The sequence below is a fragment of the Branchiostoma floridae genome, chromosome 18, assembly GCF_000003815.2.
Source record: "Branchiostoma floridae strain S238N-H82 chromosome 18, Bfl_VNyyK, whole genome shotgun sequence".
NCBI lineage: Eukaryota > Metazoa > Chordata > Leptocardii > Amphioxiformes > Branchiostomatidae > Branchiostoma > Branchiostoma floridae.
The window spans coordinates 15,921,738-15,945,027 of record NC_049996.1 but is presented as its reverse complement, the minus strand read 5'-3'; the positions used below and the strand labels follow the sequence as shown (position 1 = coordinate 15,945,027).

General features: G+C 41.1%; 2 protein-coding genes across 2 annotated transcripts in view; both read left to right on the top strand.

The window, feature by feature from the left end:
- LOC118405486 (QRFP-like peptide receptor) overlaps positions 1-1,355 on the top strand; it is a 3,058-nt gene extending 1,703 nt beyond the window's left edge. Inside the window, exon 3 of the mRNA XM_035804989.1 lies at positions 381-1,355. Coding sequence (XP_035660882.1) covers positions 381-1,229 — 849 coding nt within the window. The 3' untranslated portion in view covers positions 1,230-1,355. The remainder of the gene's footprint in view (positions 1-380) is intronic.
- A 3,702-nt stretch (positions 1,356-5,057) lies between these two features.
- LOC118405485 (aminopeptidase N-like) lies at positions 5,058-23,277 on the top strand. The gene is made up of 24 exons (XM_035804988.1): positions 5,058-5,302; positions 6,226-6,293; positions 6,416-6,480; positions 7,025-7,072; positions 7,681-7,921; positions 8,604-8,748; positions 9,546-9,701; positions 10,195-10,312; positions 11,277-11,403; positions 12,223-12,377; positions 13,074-13,187; positions 13,604-13,735; positions 13,917-13,982; positions 14,324-14,389; positions 15,101-15,285; positions 16,990-17,158; positions 17,576-17,631; positions 18,002-18,152; positions 18,852-18,928; positions 19,479-19,586; positions 19,998-20,165; positions 20,830-20,973; positions 22,142-22,220; positions 23,049-23,277. Exons 2-24 carry the CDS (start codon positions 6,236-6,238, stop codon positions 23,196-23,198), a joined length of 2,778 nt encoding a protein of 925 aa, XP_035660881.1. The 5' UTR covers positions 5,058-5,302; positions 6,226-6,235; the 3' UTR covers positions 23,199-23,277.
- Positions 23,278-23,290: the final 13 nt, after the last annotated feature.

Here is a 23,290-nt window from a genome sequence, read left to right as displayed (position 1 = left end):
TTATTCACTGACTCATCCATTCACTCGTTCATTCATTCATTTGTTCGTTCACCCGTTCTCATTACTTCCATTCATTCATTCATTCATTCATTCACTCCGTTTTTTATTTGTTCACTCATTCATCCATACTGATTCCATTCATTCGTTCGTTCGTTCATTCATTCACCCATTCATTAACTCATTAATGCCATCCATTTTTCATTCATTCATTCATTCACTCACTCACTCACTCATTCATTTGTTCGTTCATTCATTCATCAATTTATTCGTTACTGTAAACATTCACCGGTTAATTGCTCGTTTATTTTTTCATTCATTCATTAATTCCCCGACTCATTCATTCGTTCGTTCACTCACTCATTCATCCATCCATCCCCCAGTTACCACAGTACATCAAGGGCCTGTCCGTGACGGCCAGCGTGCTGTCTCTCACGGCCATCTCAGCCGAGCGGTACCTCGCCATCCTGCGCCCCCTAGCGGCTCAGCGCTACCTCTCCAGGCCGCGCCTGACAGTGGCCGTGACGCTGATCTGGGCCGTGGCGTGCCTAGTGTACATCCCTATGCTCCTGTACCTCGGCGTTAGGACCACAGTGGAGGAAAAGTCGGCTGGAGACCCCAATTGCACACACGAGCACTGCGACTACTTCAACTTCACGATCAAGTTCAGCTTTCTGCGGTGTGAGGAGGAGTGGGCTTCTCCCGAAGCCGAGAGAGCGTACACGCTGTGCCTGTTCCTCATGCTGTTCTGTTTGCCTGTAGTTATCATGGGCGTGTTATACGGCAGGGTGGCGGTACACCTGTGGTTCTGGAAACCCGCAGGTGACCACAGCAGCGCGCGACTGCGTAACGTCAACACCAAGCGCGTAGTCCGCGTTCTGATCTTATTCATCTTCGTGTTCGTGATCTGCTGGGCCCCGTACTTCGTGAGCATGCTCCTCCGTTTGAGTTATAAGCTTGAGGGTGACGCTTACGGCGCCTATGCGCACAGGATCTTCACCCTGATCGCTCACGCTAACTCCGCAGTCAACCCGTTTCTGTACGCTCTGATGAGCCAGAGGTTTCGCGAGCGGTTGTCCTGTTGTCGCAAGGGGAAGGCGAACATCGCGAGCGGGTTGAAAGCGGCTAACATCAAGCCGTTAGAAACGGTGACGAAGCGAACCCGGGCGTCCACGTTTGGGGAGAGCCAACAGGTGGTCGCGCCGCTGCATGTGGAAATTCAGCTGAATTAACTAAATTTAGCAAACTGAAGTCCTGCCCTTGGCTTAGGCTTATTTCCAAGCCGAAGCCCGGTTGGGCAGCTTTCGGGAGAGAAAAGAATGATATAAAAGACATCAAAATACACAAAATACCAAAATAAGATTCATGGGTATGATTTGTGTGTATTTCTAGATATACATTGTAATTTTCAGAGGTCTTTCATCTTAAAACATCCCGGCCGGGCCCCGTTTTTGAAATGTGACCTAAGCCTTACACGGTCCCGGGTTCATTTTAAGTCTGACTTAAATTCAACCCGGTGCCCGGCCGGGCCCAAAAATACCCCCAGGGACCGCAAGGTGTCCCACGTGGCCACGTAAGAGTCACACCCAAAAGTGCCCCAAAATTGCCCGTAAAGAAAAGGCGAACATATCGAGCGGGCTGAAAGCAGCCAACATGAAGCCGCTAGAAACGGTGACGAAGCGGACTCGCGCGTCCACGTTTGGGGAGAGCCAACAGGTGGTCGCGCCGCTGCATGTGGAAATTCAGATGAATTAATTAAATTTAGCACGCTGAAATACCGCCTACCTGCCTTAAGCCTGGGGCACAACCCGCCGTACGTGCAATTTGTCCGTACGTTTTTTTGTGGAGGCCACGTCCGCCACGTATTCCTGAAAACGTTCAGTCTGTACATGGCAGGTGCGTCGCCCGTGCTGGCACGTACGGAGGGCGATCGCGAATCCGCAGCCCGAACGCAGAGAAAGTTCTGCATGCACTTAAATGTCTACGGCATGTCTGCGTGCTCCCAAATCCTTGGGAATCGCCACGTGTTCGTACGGAGACGGTACTTACCACTTACGAATACCAAAAGATTGTCCACGTTTTGGCACGTAGACAGCACGCACTTGCAAGTACGGCGGGTTGTGCCCCTAGCTTTAGGCTAACGTCACATTTCCAAACCGGGGCCCGGCCGGGATGTTTTAAGAAACGAAAAATAGAAATGTATAGGTTAAATATATACATAAAATGCCGACGAGTATTCTGTAGGGTAGTGTCTTGTGTAGATATATACTTTTTTGTTCCCGAAAGCTCCCCGGCTGGGCCCCGATTTGGAAAAGTGACGTAGGTCTAAGTGCCTCGTCTAATGACTGGCCCTTGCTCCTCCCCTACCTAGCATTCCTACGGGGCAACGAGGACCGTATAATTTGTATCTAAAAATTGAAAAAATGGCAATGCTAGCACTCCCCCTCTGCGCTGCCTGCCAACTCCCCTGGTAGCAGAACACCCCTGGTAAATTATTCTCCCTATAACAGCCAGCGTAGTCAGTCTGGTAGAGACTACATTCGAAGAGCACGTCATCGGAACGTACTGCGCCTGCGCAAACCCTGGTAGTTTGGGGCTTGGTTTGGTCAACGTTGCATTAAAATCCCGCTTGTTGCACAGTATATGTTAGAGAGATGGTTTCGTGTAAAACGTACACGGAGTTTTACCCTTATATACGCACGTACTTTCTTAAATGCGGCCCTTTAGTAAACCGGGGGTTTAGCATGTCTATACTTTTCGCGCAGGCGCAGTACGTTCCGGTGACGTGCTCATTCGAAGCGTTCTGTACTTCTTATGGGCACTGAAAAGTCGCTGGAAGTTTGGCACAAACTGGAGAAGTTCAGTTGCTTTTGATTTATTGTAGTCAAAGACATGTTGGCGGAACATGGTATAAGCAACACAACTTGTAGTATACACACAGGAAATGGTATACGCATTCGAAACTGTAGAAAAATGTTTAGATTGTACATTGATTTTTGCTAACATTCAATCTTTGACGCTCCATATTTGACTTAATAATTAAACATTATGTACATATACTAAAGTACAGTGTAGTGAACATTCCAGTTCCATGTCTACATGTGGTTAACTATGTCTTATAGTATATCAGTCTCTAAAACTGTTTCATTTTAGCAACTTTACACGTTGTTTTAGACGTCAAATTGCAACAAGCCTGATGTATTGTTTTAAAGTAGTGTTTTTCTCGTCTTTAGGGTATAGAATACTAGTTGTCACCGTGTATATAATTCAAAAAGTGGCCCGATGTAGTACTGCACTATCATGTATCCGAAGCGACGTGTGCTATTTTCGTTAAAATGCATGAAACCAGAATTGTCAGAAACATTAGTTTCATCTGCAAGGCAACAGATACTCAAACAACTGGATGAAATTTGGAAACGGTCAGACGTTCCAGACAGCATTTCTTGTTTTTCGCGTGACTGGACTATGACACTCAAACACTCAGCGACGAAAGACAGCGGATATATTGTCTGAAACGTCTCACCATTTCAATATTTTATCAACTGCTTGGATGAGTAACTAGTAACTTGTGTATCTTATTAACTAAATGTCTAACCTGCATAGACATATTCCTTTCATCGTTTTACTGTTGTTCTGTATGCAATTTCTTGTAGTTTGTTGTGGATTCTTATTCAAATCTTTTCACTTGATGTTGGCATTTAAGATGTCAGGTCCATGAGCCGTAAGAACTGCCTGACAATTCCAAAGCAATGTACAAAGTTAATGTTATCATTTGTGTTCATGAGGGCTACAATAATAAACGTGTTGTTTGATTATCAAAGATTCTTGTCTTTTGTATAAAAACTGGATAGAGACACTTGTGTGGCTGTTTTACTGCATGGGTTCTCATACTCTATCCCTTACCAAAAAATCTTATTACATGACATCATCACTAAATTTTGAGGGCACAGGCACTGTCCTTGGTACTGAACCGGAAGTCCCTCTCCCCTGCTGCGCTGGGTAACAGAATGATGCAGTGCTGCAGAGACGGGACTATCTCAATGCTCATGCGGACATAGCCTGGAAACCATACCCCAACCTCAAAAATATCTTTTGTATTGGGGTCTGGCAGGATGGCTGTAGAAAGATTCTCGAAGGCCCTTGATCAGAGGGAGGAGAACCTAGGATTTACGACCACTACTCTAACACCACAGGTAGCCAGCTACAACACACCACAGTTGGTCAGCAGGCTATCACAGTAGCGAATCAGGTATTTGGTGGCCACTGTTATGGATTCCAAAATTACAGTTGAGGTCATTAACCAATCATGGCAGGGGTGTAATTACCTACCGCTGATCCTGTGTTGTTCTATTGGTGGAGTTTTTTGCCCACTATAAGGTGCAAAATTGAGAACCCGGCCTATGCCATCCGGCCAGACCCCTGCACGATAGATACTTGAGATCGGGCTGGGGTTTGGTAACCAGGCTAATGCAGACAAGGCCGTGTCAATTATACATAGCGCATGTATGTAGGGAAAACCGCCCGATCTCCCCCACGGAAAGCAGACAACTTACCTACATCAGAGCTCCCAACAAACTTGCAAAACTGGTCTTTTCACACAGTACTGCTTAGATAGGGAAAGGGAGACAACAAAACCGACATCTTTCCTAGTCCCAATTCAATCCTTCCTTATCCTTTAATCAAAAAGATTTAAAACTTTACATGATCAAGATGAAATGGCAGAGATTACTAATTTTGCTAAAAAATAGGAATTCACTCATTACATCCACCCCTATCGATGGATGGTTCAGTCCAAACTAGCCGATCAACTTTGGACTGTACCACTGTACATGTACCGTCGCAGTTGCCTGCCTGTCAATCTCTCTTTTTATTATTAATATATATGTATACAAACATACACAAACGTATACAAGCCCAACGCATTGAGTTAGATCTTGATAGGAAAATATTACTAAGTATACTTTTGTAGACAGAATATGGGTGAAAATACTAGGTGACGTAATAGTTACATGTAAAATAAATCGATATAATTCCCTCCCCCCCACACACACCACAAGTGGTGCGCTCCATTCTCAAGTGGGATTTGAGTTGTACTGTGGTCAAATTATGATAACTCTATGGTTCTACCAGGGTGTAATGTAATTGTTTAGATATGATGGATATACTCAGTTGACAGGTAGTGTCATAAGTGGTAGTTTAAGGATAGTGAACAAGATTTTTGCTAAGTGACAACGCCGACAGTTTCAAGAAGTCAACAACTCCTGTGTGGACGGAGCTTTCGGTGCTCAACAGACAACGTAGGACGGTAAGATTTTCAGGAGATCACGATCTGTTAGGATTTGTGATTCTGTCGGCAGAGTCTAGAGATTGCGACCGGAGTCTATGTAGTCTTTTTTTTATGCAAGATTAACATGACAAGATGCAAATAAAAGTACAGAGACGAAGCAATGTCCGAGTATAATGATCAAAATATCATCGGGTGGTAGGGACCGATTTGGCTCATATTTTGCACACACAGTAATAGTGCTTGGTCCACAACCCCTCAAAATAGCTTTCCTTTAGATCAAAACTCTCTGTTGCCATGGTAACGGGCAAATGAAGTTTTCTAGCCATTTCCCCCAATTTTCGCATCTAAAAAACACGGCATACTTTACGCAACACCCTTGAAATCATTGTCAAAACAAAACAAGATCTGAATAGACCAACATTTTCGGTAAAATTTCACAGACGTTGCTTATACTATGGATTGAAAGAGAGTTATTGCAGAAGTGTTTGAGTTACCTTTAAAGTTTATTACCACCTGTCGGCCTACTTCTACAATAGGAAACTTTCTGTGATCACGGTACTTGTGCGTAGGCGTAGTTTTGGATATATTTTTGAAATATCAAAGGTAATCTTCAACTTCAAGAGCATACTGACATGTCTAAAATACTAAGAATCCTAGGCACTCACATGTTGAAAGTAGATATCAAATTTGCAAAGCACATTCTAATGTTTAAATAGCACTCTAATGTTTATTGCAACTGTCATGGACACCACTTATATATCAGGAAACCTTTTTCATGGTGATACTCGTGAGTCAAACCATATGTAACATGACTAGCCCAATATTAGCTTTATTCAGAAGTTTGAGGCTTTACTGCTGTACCTTTAAGCTGGTGATCATTGCAATCTTTTTGTCCTGTATTCTAGGATTTGATAGAAGACAAACTCTCTTGTTTTCTGTAGGCAAAACAACATGAACAAGATTGTGGAGCTACTGCTTATGCTGTGTCTTCTACCACTCCTCAGGAATGGTGAGCTCTCTTCAATGACAATTTATTATAAGTCTATTTTTACCTTCTTTCAAAAATCTGTTATTTCCTCACCAGGTATTTGTCAAAATACAAATTTGAATGTTTTCCTGTTTTTGTTGCAGTCGGCTGTGACGTGTTTGAGAGGCAGGCTTTGGCAGACATAAGCCACTCACTGGATGACTTGGAGGTATGCCTATGGGTGAACTTATTACACTACAGATGTCCAATGTTGAAACTTAAGACAAGATTTGCTGACTCTTGAGTTTTCTTATTCTTGCTGGTGCTGTCTTCTTGGACAATATCTCTGCTCTTAAAGTAATACAAAAGTTATATTCCTGTGCTACACATTTGAAATGGTGGTCAAATGTTCCTCAAAACACAGTTTAATTGTTAATCCTTTATCAGGCTACTCTGCTATTGAAACAATAACCTTAAGAACAAAGACATAACAAAAATGGAGTGTGTCATCATCACTAACACAAAATCAAACTTCTCATGTTAACTCTGTGAAATATGTGCAGTTTATGCCGTAATTTCTTGTTTCATTCATATATTATGCATTATTGTAAATTTTATATTCCTTCTGTCATACATACAGCAGGAAATTGAATAGTATTACATAAAATGAGAGACCCTCATTTAGAGCCTTAATCGAATGAACAAAGGAACAAATAAACAAACAAACAAACAGACACACCAAGACCAGATCTTGTATATTGTTATGTTTACAGGAAGTAGAAGAGATGCTGGCATGGAAAAGGGAAGAGCAAATTCTACAGGTAAGGATATTTATTTATTCATTTATTTATTTATCTTATTTATCTTTTGGATATGAACTTCAAGGTAAACATGTTCCTAAAGTATGTCATTTGCAGAAGTTTTTGGTCTTTTCTAGATTGAAATGTAGAATGATTAAGTTGTGCAGCATCGAATTTTCCTTGCACTCAAAAACTTATTGCAACCTGGAAGTCCAAGTTAAACAGTCACATACAAGTGACACTGGCAAGACATGATGGAATTGAACTTATTTGAAGATCCCCTTAACACACACCTGTCAAGTATCTAACTTGTACTGTTGATTTTTCCTTATGTTGAATGCCACGCGCCTTTTCATGAAATGCCCCATACTAACAGATAACCTGTGTCGCCCCCTGTCTCAGTTTAACGTTGGACAGCAGGCCTAATTGTATATACCACCTCCTTCACCCATTAGTCCTCTTGCAAAGAAATTTGGTTCCATATCTCTGGATTTTGTCTTTGTCCAGTGAAATGGAGTGAGCTGGAAATTGTGCATATGGTGAGATACTTTGAATTCAGAATTAGCAGAGCTCAAACATTGATGATAAAAAAAATTAGGAAAGTCACAATTAGATTTTGTTCTTTTCAGTCGACGCGTTTGCCAAACAACGTCATACCTCTCCACTACGACTTGCGACTGGAAGTGGATCTGCAGGAGTTTGTCGTGCTCGGCCGCGTGACCGTCACCGTGCGATGCCAAGTCCCCACCTCCTACATCCTGCTTCATGCTTCGGACAAGTTGGAAATCGTTGGAGGGGATTCCCAACCAATTTTGCAAGGGCAAGATGGTGACGCCTCTCCCACCATTATTTCTTGGTCACTGCATTCAGGTGAGTTCTGCAAGTCAATTTTCTTTATCATACATACAACAAAGTTCAGAGATTTCATGCCTCTATGAATTTAATACTTCATTCTTTGAGTTTCTCAATGTTTGATTAAGGTTCATTAAGTCTGCAAACAAGGTTTTTGATTAACATTAAAAGGGTCCATTTATCACTTACTGTTTCTGTATGGTGAGGTAACTAGCATATAATAAATGCAAAATATTAAATGACTGTGAAAACATGGACTATAAACGATTATTATACCTCCCTGAGAATTGGTAGTCTCTTCCATTGACCCCATGACCTGGAATGTCTGTCACCTCACCTGTGAGAGAAGGCTGATAATATTAACCGATTCTACGAACTCTGAACTCTACTTCCAGTAATCATAAATCATAAATAAAAGAATTCTCCAATGTCAAGGACATGACTTTCAGTGAGGATAAAAAATGCCAAATATTACAACGTAACGGAGGCAGGCTGTCAGCACTCGATTTCGAGTGCGGGAGAATTATCGTCACTTGTTTTCCAGTGCGGAAGGTACTGTCAGCACTCGTGCGGACGTAACGTCGGCACAAGACTTCCAGTGCGGAAGGCACCTTCCGCACTGGACACCGAGTGCTGAGAGAGGAACCCGTGACTTCGGTAGTTTTGCAGGTGGTAATTGAATATGGCATCTTTTCCACAGAAAACGACTTCCTATTGCTGAAGCTAGACGGTGAACTCACCAAAGATGGCGTCTACAACCTGAAGATCCATTTTAGGAATGTCCTCAGTGACCATCAGTTTGGGCTGTATCGGTCCTCCTACATCAACAAAAACAAGCAGAAAAGGTAGGAGTTCTAGTGTGTTAAGAATGTCAACTTGAACACATGTAAAGCTCACTGAAAAGCTAATTTGAAATCAATTTTTCTACTGCTAACAATGTGGCAGAGAAGACACTATATGGTTACAGTTTTCAATCATTGTCCTGGGGAAATTCCCCTGGCGGTTTTCATCATGAACAGTGCTTGACAATGTGTGCTATTCTCCAAGCAGAGGTTGGGTCGCAGAGATAGTAGATGTCGGGATTTTTACCGGCTAGCTCCCTTCCACGACCCAACCTCTGCTTGCATGGAAAATACAGGCCAGGTGTACTGCATGTCAGGTAAGCAACAGCATCCAGGATTCAAACTCCGAATCTCTTTAGGTATATATATACATGTATGGCCTCCTTCGGTCAATATTGACCATGGTAAAATCCTAATTGATATCAGCCCTACAGCGTCAACTGTGGCTAAACAGTCCTATACGACAATGACAGTCTCTGGCACACAGGGCACATCTATAAACTGACTGAGGTCTGTTGCAGAGTTCTTTTCGCAGGATCCGCTTTTCTTCTGCCATGCGCATCAGTCTGGTTTCTCCTGATTTTAGCTGCCTGGACAGTGTACATCTTCAGTTGTATCTGCCGCTTGCAAGGTCCTCCCAGTGTTCTGTATCAATATCAAGAGCCCTTAAGTGCCTCTTGCAAACATCTTTGAAACGCAGCTGCGGCAGTCCGGTGTTTGGTAAGGTTGCTATAATGTACTGAGACATGCAATCACATTCCCCATGTCATCTTACTCAGGTTGTCTCTATTTTTTCACAGATACCTGGTGACAACTCACTTCGAGCCGACAGGGGCGCGAAAGGCTTTTCCATGTTTTGACGAACCTGCCCTGAAAGCCACGTTCAAAGTGACTCTCATCCACCAAGCTGAGTACCAGGCAATGTCAAACATGCCGGTAGAACGTAGCGTCAAGAGGTATGGAAGTTTTGTTTGCTAACTTTGTTTATTTATTCATTTGTTTGCACAAAAAGGCAATAAATATTTATGCTTATGTAAAGGCTAATAATACCTTTAATAACTTTTAAATAAATCAATTAAACATTCAAAAGAATAGTGAAATAAATGAAACAATACAGTGAGTTAAATGTGTGTTAAATCATACATTGCGAATGGGTTAAATGCTGAGTTTCCATATATAGTAGGAAACACAAACCAAATCAGGGAAATGTCAGGTATCAATACTTTTGTCACCTTTGCATATGGAGATATCCGTTTTGGTCTGTGATGTCAGTGATGTCAGTTATTTCCATATGCTATATAATCACGATATTCCACCACTAGGTGACAGAAAATACAGTCAAAAAGCTCAGACTTGCAGTGTCAGTGACAGGCAGTACATGTAGAGTTCAGAGTTGGTAGAATCAATCATGTCAAAACTAACCTGTTGGATTGCTGCAATATTTTGCAGAGAAGACGGCTGGGTCAAAGATCATTTCATGACGTCACCCAAGATGGCGACCTATCTCTTCGCATTTGTTGTGTCTGACCTTACGTCAGTGGGGCTCAAGACAAGGTCGGGGATTGAGGTATGGCACTCCTGTCCTGTTTGCAGTTAAATTATTTGTTTGCTGTCAAAGCGCAGGAAACCTTTCTGCGCTCTTGTTGTTCTTAAGTGAGTTGTTGGCAGTATACCTAAGAAAAAATGATCTCTGCTTGTACGAAAGAATCACTATTTCTACCTTGATGTTATAACAAATATTCAGTTTATAGTAAAGTAGACTCATTCCTCAGCTAACCGAAATCTATCGCACTGCAGTCATCCCTCAGCTGACTCAGTTTCTCCAAACAATAATCTGGTGTCATATTGGCATAATGGTTAGGGTGTTTGACCCAGAATCCAGAGGTACTGGGTTTGAATCCCCTGACATGCCACCGATGTTATGTTCTTGGGGATGGCACTCTACACAACTTCCTCACTCCACCCAGATGTAAAAATGGGTACCTGAAATTGCTGGGGGAGGTGCAATGTAAAAGGCAGTGAAAGGAGTCAGGGTAATGGGCTCCGCCTTCCAATACCATGCCCTAGACACAGTGGATAACAACTCAGTGCCCTTAGGCCACACCAATTTAATTTCTTGGTTCACGGATTTTTTCATAAAAAATATGAAGCGAGAGGGCGAAATAAAAATAAAAATAAAACTTGTAAAATGGTTGGGGTAAAGGTAAGGGCTAATCCAAAACATAAAGAAAAAAAAGTTTTCAGCTTGAAAAAAGTACAAAAACACTATTATTGTACAGTAACAACACATGTACCCACACTTTAAGGAGCTTATAATATACATGTAAAGGCCAATTTGCTGCACCAGGAAGTTGGTGAATTGTTTCATTAATGGTGAAAATTTGCTGAGTGGTAATCTTGATTTTTATTTTTTTTCCAAAAAATAGGAGCGAGCGAATCCGTGAACCAAGAAATTAAATTGGTGTGGCCTTACAACCTTTAAAAAAGCTTTTAGACTGCATTTACCCTTTATAATTATTGTTTATTTCCAGATCAATGTATCAGCCCGACCATCAGCCATAGCGGAGGGAAAGGGAGCCTACTCTCTGGGCATCTCCGAGAAGATCCTCACTTATTTTGGGGACTACCTGGGCGTCTCTTACCCTCTACCAAAATTAGGTAATGTAAAATGTTCGATAGCTGGTGTAAAGAGGTTAGCTTATACTTTAATAGTGTGTCTGTTGTTTTTCAAGTGCTATATACACATCTCACCATAGTCAAAAGTCAAAGTTCCTTCCCGCGCCTGATGGCGCATAGGGCGGCGCCCATCTCCGTTTCAGTAGCCCTTGGGCCACACAACGCAATCACTACAGCAGGGGGCTAGTCCACTGGTAGTGGTGTGTGTTCAACTTCCATACTCTTTCCCGAATGCTGAGTGCTAAGCAGAGAAAGAAGCATGTACCATTTTTAAAGTCTTTGGTATGACTCGGCCGGGGTTTGAACTCACGACCTACCGAATGCAAGGCGAACACTCTACCCACTAGGCCATTGCACCGGTTCATAGAATGGCGAGAAAGTGGAGGGCAAATGGTTAGCTAAGAAAGTGACAGGTAGTGGAGTTTAGATAGTATTTTATCAACCCTGACAGATCGACGTTCCAGGTCATTTGGTAGAGGCTACTAATTAATGGGAAGGTCACTGTACCGTGAACCTGAATTAGAAATATGGAATCTAGATTGCTGCCAAAAGAACTATAGAAAAACAATTTATACCTCCCCATGAATTAGTAGTCTGTGGTGGGAGGGGAAGGGCGTTTTTGAAGGGTTTTGAATAATTTGCATGAAGAACAATCCTTTACAATTAATTCAGAAGTAATACTATACACTTGTCATGATTTCCTGATGAAATGTAACAGCAAAACCCACAAAAATAAGGACAATGCAAACAGTTATAAAGTTTTATCGTGTAAAGCTTTATGACCTGTGTGATTTTCAACAGATCTTGCTGCGATTCCCGACTTCCCCATGGGAGGGATGGAGAACTGGGGTCTCATCATGTTCGAGGAGACAGCTCTGCTGTACGACGCCGAGGCTCCGTCCGCAAAGGCTAAACAAAAAGTCTCTCACGTGGTATCACATGAGCTGGCACATATGGTACGTAACAGTTTGTTTTGTGCACACTCAGATAGAGTCTTGATAGAACAATTAGGCTGTGATGTCTATGTTTCAGCACTTATTATTGGTTGCAAAGTATAGTTTGTCCCACTACCGGGATACCCTGTAGTGGGTTTTGGTCAGTATTGATATAGATAGATAGATAGTCATACAGTAGAGTAGACACATATTGGCCTCAGAAACACAAGGACCTGCCAGCCTGCTGTCTGCTATGCTCAGGCGTCCTCCTAGGAGTGATTGATTACCATGAAACTCATGAGAAACACATTGGAATCACAGTCCCTAATTGGCAATAAGAAAACCTTTCAGATATATATCCTCCAAAGCAAACATAAAGTCCCCTCTGACTAGGGAAAAAAGGGAGGATACACACAGGAGATATCACCTCTTCTGCTAGGTGACTGTTTCTCCAGTGTTTCCCCTGAGTTTTGACTATTGAACTGGTTTGCCAGACAGGGAGCCTGGCATGTTGGGGACACAAATGTGATCTCATTCCGAAATGTTGAGTGCCAAGCAGAAAGCAGGACGTTACTAGTCTTAAATTTGCTGATATGACTTGGCTAGGGATCGAACTCACAATTTACCAACTTTGCCATTGTACTTCACAGTGAACAGCAGCAAGAAATTCACAATAATTTACAAAATGTACAATACTTTGATTTCTTGTTCTGACAGTGGTTTGGTGACCTGGTGACCATGAAGTGGTGGGATGGAATCTGGCTGAACGAGGGAATTACGTCCTACTTTGAAAGGCTCGGAGCGGATTTTGCTGAACCAGACTTGAAAGTGGTAAGAAGACGCTACCTGCTCATTCTAACTTAAAAAGTCTCCAGGTTGGGCCAAAATTTCCATTGCAAGGAAAAAGAGGATTTTGAAGGATTTTAGGCGGCACTACAATTATCGTATTCCCATTATGTGCCTTCTACTGTGCAACTCAACTGTGACATCTGCCCTTCTGGTCATTTGTAATTTTTACCCATATTCTAATCATACAGAATGACATACCACACATTTCAACAGAAAAGAGAATATGTTGGAAAACGGTTCTAGAACATTTTCATTACTTAGATGTCAGATTAAAGATTTCATATCCCTTTCCAGTGCTAGAACTCAACCAAAAAAGGCTGTCCTCCAAACATTGCATGGTGGTATACAAGATTTTTGAATTCTTGTTTATTTGTTTGTTTGTTTGTTTGTTGTTACAGCTGGACCTGCTTACATGTGAAGTGAGGGCAGCCATGGAAAAGGACTCTCTGGCTTCCTCACGTCCTGTCTACCAACCGGTCCACCGAACGAGCGAAATTGGAGAACTTTTCGATGACATCACATACTTGAAGGTTGGTTGCTATTGTCTCCTTTTCACACTTTTTCTCATAGAATCATTGACAATATTCTGGTAGCCTTGCACTTATTGAAAATGTACATCAAACCTTCAGTACAAATCTACTTCAAAATGGTTAATATCAGGACTATGCCATGTATTTCATATATTTTATTGAAAACTCTTGTTTTCCTCAGGGAGCATCACTGATGAGAATGCTGCACCATTCTGTTGGAGAGAACATCTTCAGGAAAGCCTTCCAGGTAAATAAAGGTTTAAGTTTAGGATTACTGGTATTAGCAATCAATTCACCATCTCCATAAAAATCTAACCTGAAGCATGATTCATATACTAGGTAGTTATTGAGTTTCTGTTTTTCTTTTAATAAAGTAAAGTCTTGCCTGCTTATATCTGCATGTTTGAATGTCTATCAAACATCTTCCTCAGAGCTTCTTACTAGAAGAAGATGGAGAACTCCAGTTAGAAACTCTGAGAAAGATCCGGCATCGAAGCAGGTGAGACTTAACTTGTTGTATTATAAAAGAAATTTTAAACTTTAATATCCTAATGAAATTGAATTTGGATGTTGTCTTGTTTGTTACAGAACTACCTGCAAAACAATGCGTACAGTAGTACCATCCAAGAACAGCTGTGGGAGGAGTTCACACAGGTGATTATCTCACAGTATCTTACCACTTCATAAGGCAAATTTAGCAGACTGGTTCAGTTAACTTAATGTGTATAAAATATTATGATATCTATCTAACTTTGTTGCAATAACATTGAACAGTTATCCAGTTGGCGAAGTCTAAGCAAAGGAAAACCACACAAGAATCTGCTGCAATACCAAGGTCACATACCTGGGACTCTCAATACTTCCATTTTCAACATTTTAGTGCATTCCACACTCCAAGTTCCAAAAGTATGGGTTCCTTTGTCGTTGGTGCTGAAACCCACCTACTATAGAACAAAGTACCTCATTTGCATGCTCGTGAGAGATGCTTCATTTGCATGTTTGTGAGACTTAAATGATGCTGTACTGTCCGCTGGTATTGGCTTCTCTGTCCTTGGTGCTGAAACAGTTAGCTGTAGAGCGCATCTGCAGAAAAACTGAATTTCATGGTTTCAAATGAGATTACACCAGTGACAACACTACACAGAGCTTTGGCTAAGTTCAGAGTTATTGACAAGAAGCTGAGATAAGACTATGAGAGGCCCCTAAGAAATCTACAAGTGGAGTGGTGGTGCAAAAGGATAGGGTAATAAGTTTATCCCCAAAACTAAACACAGCAGACAATAAAAGACTTATTTTCAGAGACTTCTTTTCAGTCTTAACTGCTAAAGCTTTAATGCTTTTCTTGACTCTGTCTGGTATTGTCAGGCTTTGGCTCAAGATGGGCAGTCGGATCTCAATGTGAAGTCCATGATGGACACATGGACTCTCCAGATGGGGTATCCGGTTGTAACCTTCACCAGAGACTACAGCAGTGGCAAGATGGACGTAACTCAGCAACACTTTCTTAAAGATGCTTCTGCTAGCAGCAACGTGCCAGACTCAAAGTTTGGGTAGGTTTTAATGGCACCAAATGCAATTTTAGGGCCTTGAAACTCATTTTTTCACATTCGACTTTCAAGTGATTCTTACACACAGTAAGTTAGATAAAACTATCCTATTGCTTATCGACCTTCATCTGAACAAAAATGAGACGTCATTGCGTGGGGAGAACTCATTGAAAATCTAGTACTGTGCAGTAAATGTCAATATCGTACTGACTGTCCTATCCAAAATATGTCCAATCTTAATGCTCTAAAATTACACTGGGTGCCTTTAAATGAATTTGAATATACAGTACTAAAATTGTTTTGCTGCCTCTGTTTGTCCTACAATCTAATGGAACTGGCTTTAGCAAATTTGACTTTCTTTGATAAGCTTTTTGGAACAAATTTATTATGACAAGTGAAAGAGATGTTGTAATTTCATGCCCAATACAATAGTCATTTAGACAATAGATATTATACTTTTGGTACTATTGTGATCCTGGTATCCAAATTTTTTGTACCATAAATTCCTTCATTTTCTTGGGGGGTTATCTTGCAGTAGTAACCAAAGGAGTTTTGTTGCAGTGTCTTAAGTTCTCGGTTGACACAATGCTGTTAAGCAGACGTGATAACACTGTGGAAAACAGCCACCACCTATATGTCGAGGTTTACGTTTCTACTCATACCCTTTTCTTGGTGCTGAAATACTGGTTAAATGTAAACTTGTACCTTTTCTTACAAGTGTGCTAAAATACTGTAAATAATAACGTAAATTCTTATTCTTTACACTGTCCAGGCATAAATGGTATGTGCCTGTCAGCTTTACAACCAAACATGGAGAGAAGAGGAACCCCAACAGTCTGTGGCTGACACAGACAACAGGTAAACAAAATATACATGTACATGTAGTAGTTTGTATGCATTGCCATCTCCTTGTATGTATGCATTGTTTTTCAGTTTGTATGTTTGTCTGTGACTAAAGAGACTCTTTTCACACAGCCATTGCTTTATTCTCACCAACGTTTCAGTGACCGTCTGTCACCTTCATCAGGGCAATTCTGACTGGGTCGCTGCTCAGGTGTGAATAAAGCAATGGTTGTGTAAAAATGGTTGTGTCTATCAAGCTTGGCTGACAGCTGACAGACATTTCAGGTCAAGAGGTCAATGGAAGAGGCCACTTATTTAGGTGGAGGTATTGCTGTTTGTATTACACAATTTCCAAATGATACTAAATTGCTCATTGTAGAGTGACAGAAAGCAATCAATGCATAAATGTTGTTTTAAATCTTAACCTTATTTGCATAACTTATTAATAACAACCTGTATCTGTACTTGAATAAGAGTTTGATAAGCCAAACCCATCAAATAGCTTATTTTAGTCGTTATTCCCTATGGTTATTTGATTTATCCATGAGTATCATTTTCCTTCTTTGTTAAGTATGATTATGTATACCACTTACTGCTTCACTTTGTATGCAATTGGCCCTTGGGCATGAAATTTCAATAAAGATTATCATTAATATAAAGCCGGTATAACCGCCTTTTGGTGTAACGCACCAGCTTTGCAGGCACGCGGTGTGGCAGCAGCTGGTTATATTACACTGAACAACTTATCACACCTAGCTTTTGCACATCTATCTGCAAATGCTCTTTAAAACTATCCAGTGAAGATGCCCCTCCTGTGTTTGGTGATTGTAACAGAACATACAAGAAACTCTGAATATTTCACAGAGGTCAACGCTTTTCTCATTATCTAGATACCAAGGTCATTGATCTGGAGGGAGCGGGCACAGAAGATTGGATTCTGGGAAACGTGGAGCAAGTCGGGTTTTACAGAGTGAACTACGACACCAAGAACTGGAGACTTCTCATCAACCATCTCAGGAGCGATCGATTCCAGGTAGAAATGACAAAATAGTTGGCCTGGAGAGGGTCGGGTGTACAAAGTGAGAGGAAGAAAGGGAGATATAAGGACGGGGACGTAGAATGAGTCCAGCTCAAATTAAGTCAATGAATAGTTGGTCTACTCTTGGAGAATCTTCCACTGGTGATGACAGAGAAGGCAGGCAATATGAACAATGTAATTATGCAGGTTCATTGTTACTAGCTGAGTTTTTGACAAGCTTATACATGGAAAGGAAACTAAGTCTATAATTTTTATCAAATACTCTGTTTACACTGTGTGGGGATGTTTTAAAGTCAACCTTTTTAAAAAGCAGTTTTCCTTTTGATGAGATCGATCAAGACTGGATAACTACTAAATCATTAAGTAAAGATTGAATATACTAAGCTAGATATTTTGTTTACCCTTCTTTAGGACATACCTGCAGTCAACCGGGGGACACTTGTGGATGATGCCCTAAACCTAGCCAGGTAAGTGCTCTCCATTTTTTTTTCAACTTAGTTGTTCTGTTAGTTGTTTTATAACTCGTTTTTCAACGAAGTTATTCAAAATAAGATGATACATAATTAAGAATCAAGCAGTAAGGGCATGGTTACATTTGTCATAGGTGACATAGTACACTTCTACTAGGGTGAGGAAAATCATGTCAAGTACCTTTCCAATGACACAGCAAATTACAGTAATGCTAGAAATCAAACCCGTGACCTCTTGTGCTCTTCATCTATTGTCAACTAGCATTAGAGCCTAACCTGCCTGTGCTGCTGACATACAAATTTTCACATATTCAAAACTTTCTGCTTAGCCTGAGTCGCATTATTTTGTCTTGTTATTTCTTTCCAGTGCGTCTATGCTGGACATCACCGTTGCTCTTGACCTATCACAGTACCTGGTTCGAGAACGGTCGCACGTGGCATGGGAGTTGGCAAAGTCAGCTCTGGGCTACATAAGCGATATACTCAGCTCTGGAACGGACGTTTACAAGAAATGGCAGGTATGGGGAAACCTTTTACCTCCAGGAAAGAGGGTTTAGTCTCCAAGCAGACCCTACGGTGCCTTAGAAATAGTACCAAAGCTGGCAAGGGACGTAGTATAGTGGCACCAGGTGCCCGTTTAACTCCCTTTGGCCGGCTATACTCCTTTGCCAGCTTTGATACTATCTCTTTTGGCACCGTATGGTCTGCTTGGAGACTAAGAGGGTTTTCTTTGACAGGGTATTGTGTTTGGTTGTGTATGGGTGTTTGCACCTGTAACTCAAGACCCTTTTTATGGATTTGTTTGGAATTTTCACTCTATCAGAATTTTTGTTGTATACAATGTAACATGATCTTAAATTAGGATTTCCTTTGTGACAAGCCAGCTCATGGGTTGCACAAGGTCAAAGGTCAAGGCCCATCTTGGCTAGTCCAACGTGCAGTGTGAAGACTGGAACGTAGCTGACTGCTGCCTACCCCTGTGTCAGGGACACCAACAGCAGTATAATCAAATACTGGATACGGCTAATAACTATTGTCTTACGTCAGTGTGAACCTGCTGGTCAACCAAACCCTTCAGTGGTAATTTTTACCTTAATTGAGGTCCTGAAGAAACACAGCAATTTTTGGGCTTTAATCCATGGTCTATGGAAGTCTGTGTGATAACATTATCATGGCCCAGGTATGACAGAAATATGATATTTTGTTCACCAACACAGGACTACATGGTTCACCTCATCACCCTGTTCTACAATGATGTCAGCTGGACTGATGAGGAACTCACCTTTCAAGAGGAGTAAGTTAAAACAAAAACAAAAAATTTCAACTTTTATAACTTTCCACATTATCAACTATTTATTAGTACTATTCAAGTAGAAGTTCAGCTCTGGCTGTTTTTTGTCTGTACATTTATAGGCATTTTTATTGGGCTTTTATTTATTTTGTTCTGCTTTCTTGTGGCCAAACTGTGAGACATAAAGAAGCTTGGAGAGTAACTTATCAGTTGGTGTTTACTTTCTTTTGTCAGGTTTTAGTACTTTTACAATCAATGTTAACAAAAGATGCATGTAACATACTGTATGGGCAGTGAGTGATATTGTTGCTACTACTGTGTATATGGTTTTGCTTTTTTAAAACCTTTAAACCGCAATGAATTTGATGTCAAATTTTACAGTACATACTACTGAGAGTGCCTACTCATAAAAAAAGAGGATTCTAAGCTGTTTGCAAAGTTGAAAAACATTATGCAAGCATTAGAAGTAAGTAAGTCAAGCATTAGAAAAGTTAAGCCTGATTAAGATTCGAGCTTTCAAAAAGCATTGTCTATCATACTTGATTTATTTCAGGATGGGACAAGTGGTAGCGGTGGACATTGCCTGTGAGAACGGCCAGCACGACTGTGTAGCACGAGCCAAGGCTCTCTTCGCACGCTGGATGGACACTAACGACAACAGGTAGGGCAACAGGTGTTCTGTATATAGACTAATCTGCTGTATTTGTGCCATTTTATTGCTACTGCTGAGGGTCCAAAGATTCAACAGATACATATTAGTTAACCTAAAGAACGATTTTGTTCTTTTTGGTTTGGTTTCCTCCATAGATCCCTAACAGCTATGCCACCATAGTGCCAAATCTTTCAAAAATACTTGAATGTTTAAATAAAAAATCAATGCTTTAAAACAAATCCAATTTCGGCTGCTGTACTGCGCCACACAGTGAGTTCTAACTGTGAACCGACTAAGCAGAAATGGTGGATTCCAGGAAATGATAACACGGGGAAATCCAGGCTTATACCATACATTGTATTTTGCTCTACAGTGATTTATAATCTTAACTCACGATGTATATTGTTCTTCCATTAAAAGCCACATACCAGAGAGACTGAAGAAGACTGTCTACTGCACGGCTATAGAATATGGCGGTAAGGCGCAGTGGGAGTTTGGCTGGCAGCGTTACCAGCAGGGTGACACTACTGAGCAACTCTACCTGCTCTCAGCACTGGCCTGCACAAAGGACATGGACATACTGAAAATGTACGTATCCTTTTACCTCTGTGCACGGAGGTTTTGTTTTTCGGTATGTTTGATAGTTTATCTGGCATTGATGCATGTCTGTAGTTATTTGAATACAGTAAACTGGCAAGGAGTGAACGTCGAGTGAAGGACACTGTTATCTGGCAGTGCATGTCTGTAGTTACTGTAAATGTATTTAAGTTTGCAGAGATTAAATTTTGCGGTAGCGGGAAACTGGACTTTTCGCGGTGGTTTTAATTTTGCGATAGCACCATGCACTGTAGTCTCTTACTGTTATGAAAAAAATGTTTGCGGTGGTTTTAAATTCGCGGTGGTTTAATGTTAATGGTTTAAAGTTTTTGCATTTTACAGTATTTGAATACAGTAAACTGGCAAGAAGCGAATGTCGAGTGAAGGTAAAAATGCCCCTCCCCCCTATGCAGGCAGTTTAGAGCAGTGGGTATGGGGGGAATAGATGGTACCCTTCATTAGATAGGACAAGCAGGGTTTTTTACCTGAATAGGAGGCAAGCTGAACTGAAATTAGAACTGGAAACTGTGACTCCACTGCCCAACCCCAAAAAGTCTAGGGTCGGCAGATTTTTCTAGGGCAGGGTGGGAAACAGGAAACACAATATTTTGTTTCCTAGGCCTTACAACTGCTGAATATTCTAATACCTCCGTAGGTATTTAGAGAAAAGCAAGGACAAGAGCCAAATTCGTCAGCAGTACGCGGCTGATGTCATCCAGGGAATTGCAGACAAAAAAGCAGGAAAATCTGTCGCCTGGGAATTCTTTGTCGACAACTGGGAGGACTTCTACTTCAAGAGGTGATGTCATACAAAAATTCATACAAAATTAAAGAAATTCATTTTGATGATGTGTAGACGTAAATTCTTTTGTGTTGTATCTCATCAGCCTCCGTTGCAGTCTTTGAAACGGGACAGTTTTTTTGGGGGAGGGGGGGTGGTCTGCGATTTGCAACGTTGGGACGGGGCAAATAAGTGCTATCATCACGGCAAACTCCCATTCTCGGCAAACTCCCTTTCCCGTCACAAGAGAACATAGCCAACGTTGAAAATTGCGGACCAACCCCCCCCCCTCCCCCCCCCCCAAAAAAAGCTTGGTTCCAAAGACTGCAACAGAGGCTAGTATCTTATCTTGTGTGTCTTTATCATATCAACTGTGACACCTTTTGTTATAAACATCAACTTGTGAGACTAAGTTGTATTTCCATGAAGACATGCTTTCATTACCTCCATAAAATGGAAGGTATTGTTTCTGGTATGTCTGTGGGTATTTTCAGCACCAAGGACAGGGATAATGAATGTAAATAAAATAGTACATTTACAAAAACTCAACAGACGTGAGATCTGCAGTTTCTTTTTGAATTAGTTTTTTTTTCAGTAGTATTGGGATGTACATACTAGGATATTGTTATTAATAAATGTTCTGTCCTTGTCAAATTCCATTTGCATTGTTTTTGTCAGCAGCATTGATTTTGTAATAGCCACAGGCTAGTTGGGCAGCCCTGGCTGTGTGTGCTAAGCAGCCAAACCAATAAATGAATGAATAAGTAAAAACTATTGGAATCCTATGTGTCACTTGGAATTTTAGTCACCCACATTTTTTTAACGAGTTAATGAAAAATTCCCATGAAAATTAAAAGGGGTGATTACATGTCAATTGTGTGAATCATGTTCTGAGAGCAGTGTTTCAACTTCTGAACCAACGGGAAATAGACTACTGTAATTCGCTTTGTCTTCACGGTACCAAACTTTCACGGTTTGAGAATATTTAACTTGTTCTCGGAACTAAATGTTCACTGTCGTGGCAAGTGCACATAAAAAAAGGCTGTGAATTATTTTTAATCAGTAATGATAAGTTCACGTTTCAGTCGTCACCGTGAAAACCGTGAACATAACAGTACAATGAAAATATCAGGAATTACAGTACTTTTTAAAGTGTGTTGACTGTTTGATTTTCCCTTCCACCCAGCTTCAATGAGAACGGGGCATTGCCCTCTATAGTGGAAAAGATTCCCCAGCACTTTTGCACTGACAAGGACCTTGAAAACGTAAGTACAGATCTGACACTTTCAATTTGCTCCATCTTGTCTTTTGCCTTATCTTGTCTTAGTTAAATTGCGTTATTCTTTGTCGATTCTTGCTAAGTTACCATTTATTTAATTTTATATTGTTATTGATTATTGTTATGTATGTACTGGGTTTCCCCCCAGGGATCTTTGAAAAACGCCGGTCAGGCGACATGTACCCCTGGATAAATAAATAAACAAACAAACAAACATAAAGATACAATGTACTTTCAAAACTGCTTCAAGACATACTGTTGATAATTTCAAACAAACCGTGGATATGGTGGAAGGGCCTGGTGTTTAAATGTTACTGTTTGGGTTTTTACATTGGAATCTATGACCTTCATTTCCATTTTTCAAACTTACAGTCCAGGTTCAGGTCCAAACCTGGACCTGATCCTCTGGACCTGAACCGGACCTGTACCTTAGGGGTGGTATGGTGTACTGAAAAACTGGACCTGAAAAAAATCAGTGGACCGGATGTTGGACCTATTGGAAAATGAACAGATTATATGATCAGGCATTCACACGTTTTGGGGCTTACCGGTCGAGGAAAATAACAAGAGTGTAGTAGAGTAGTCTATAATAGTAATTTTCACCAAGTTTTACAGTAAATAGTACAGTGGTAGTAAGCCTTGTAGGATTTCAAGATGCCAGTGGGAGTCAAATACTCCACAAAACAGATCAGTTTTTTCTAGATCACTTCAGTGTCACTGACGAAGGATGGTGGATAATATTTGAAACGTCTGACCGTTTCCAAAATCAATTGTCCAGTTGCTTGAGTAACTATTTTTTTGCATATTTCAACAGCTGCTGTTGTTCACCAAGGACCGTGACTTGGGAACCGCCGCCCGCACCTTCCAACAGGCAGTGGAGTCAACACAAGCAAACATAAGATGGAGACAGAACAACCTGGACAAGGTGCAGAAATGGCTGGAGGAGAAAACACTTAGTACTTAATCACAGCTTGAGTTCCCCATTCTCGATCCTTTGCCAATGATTAAATTCTCTGTAAACCATTCCCACCTAAAAGTGGGCTGGGTTATGATGAT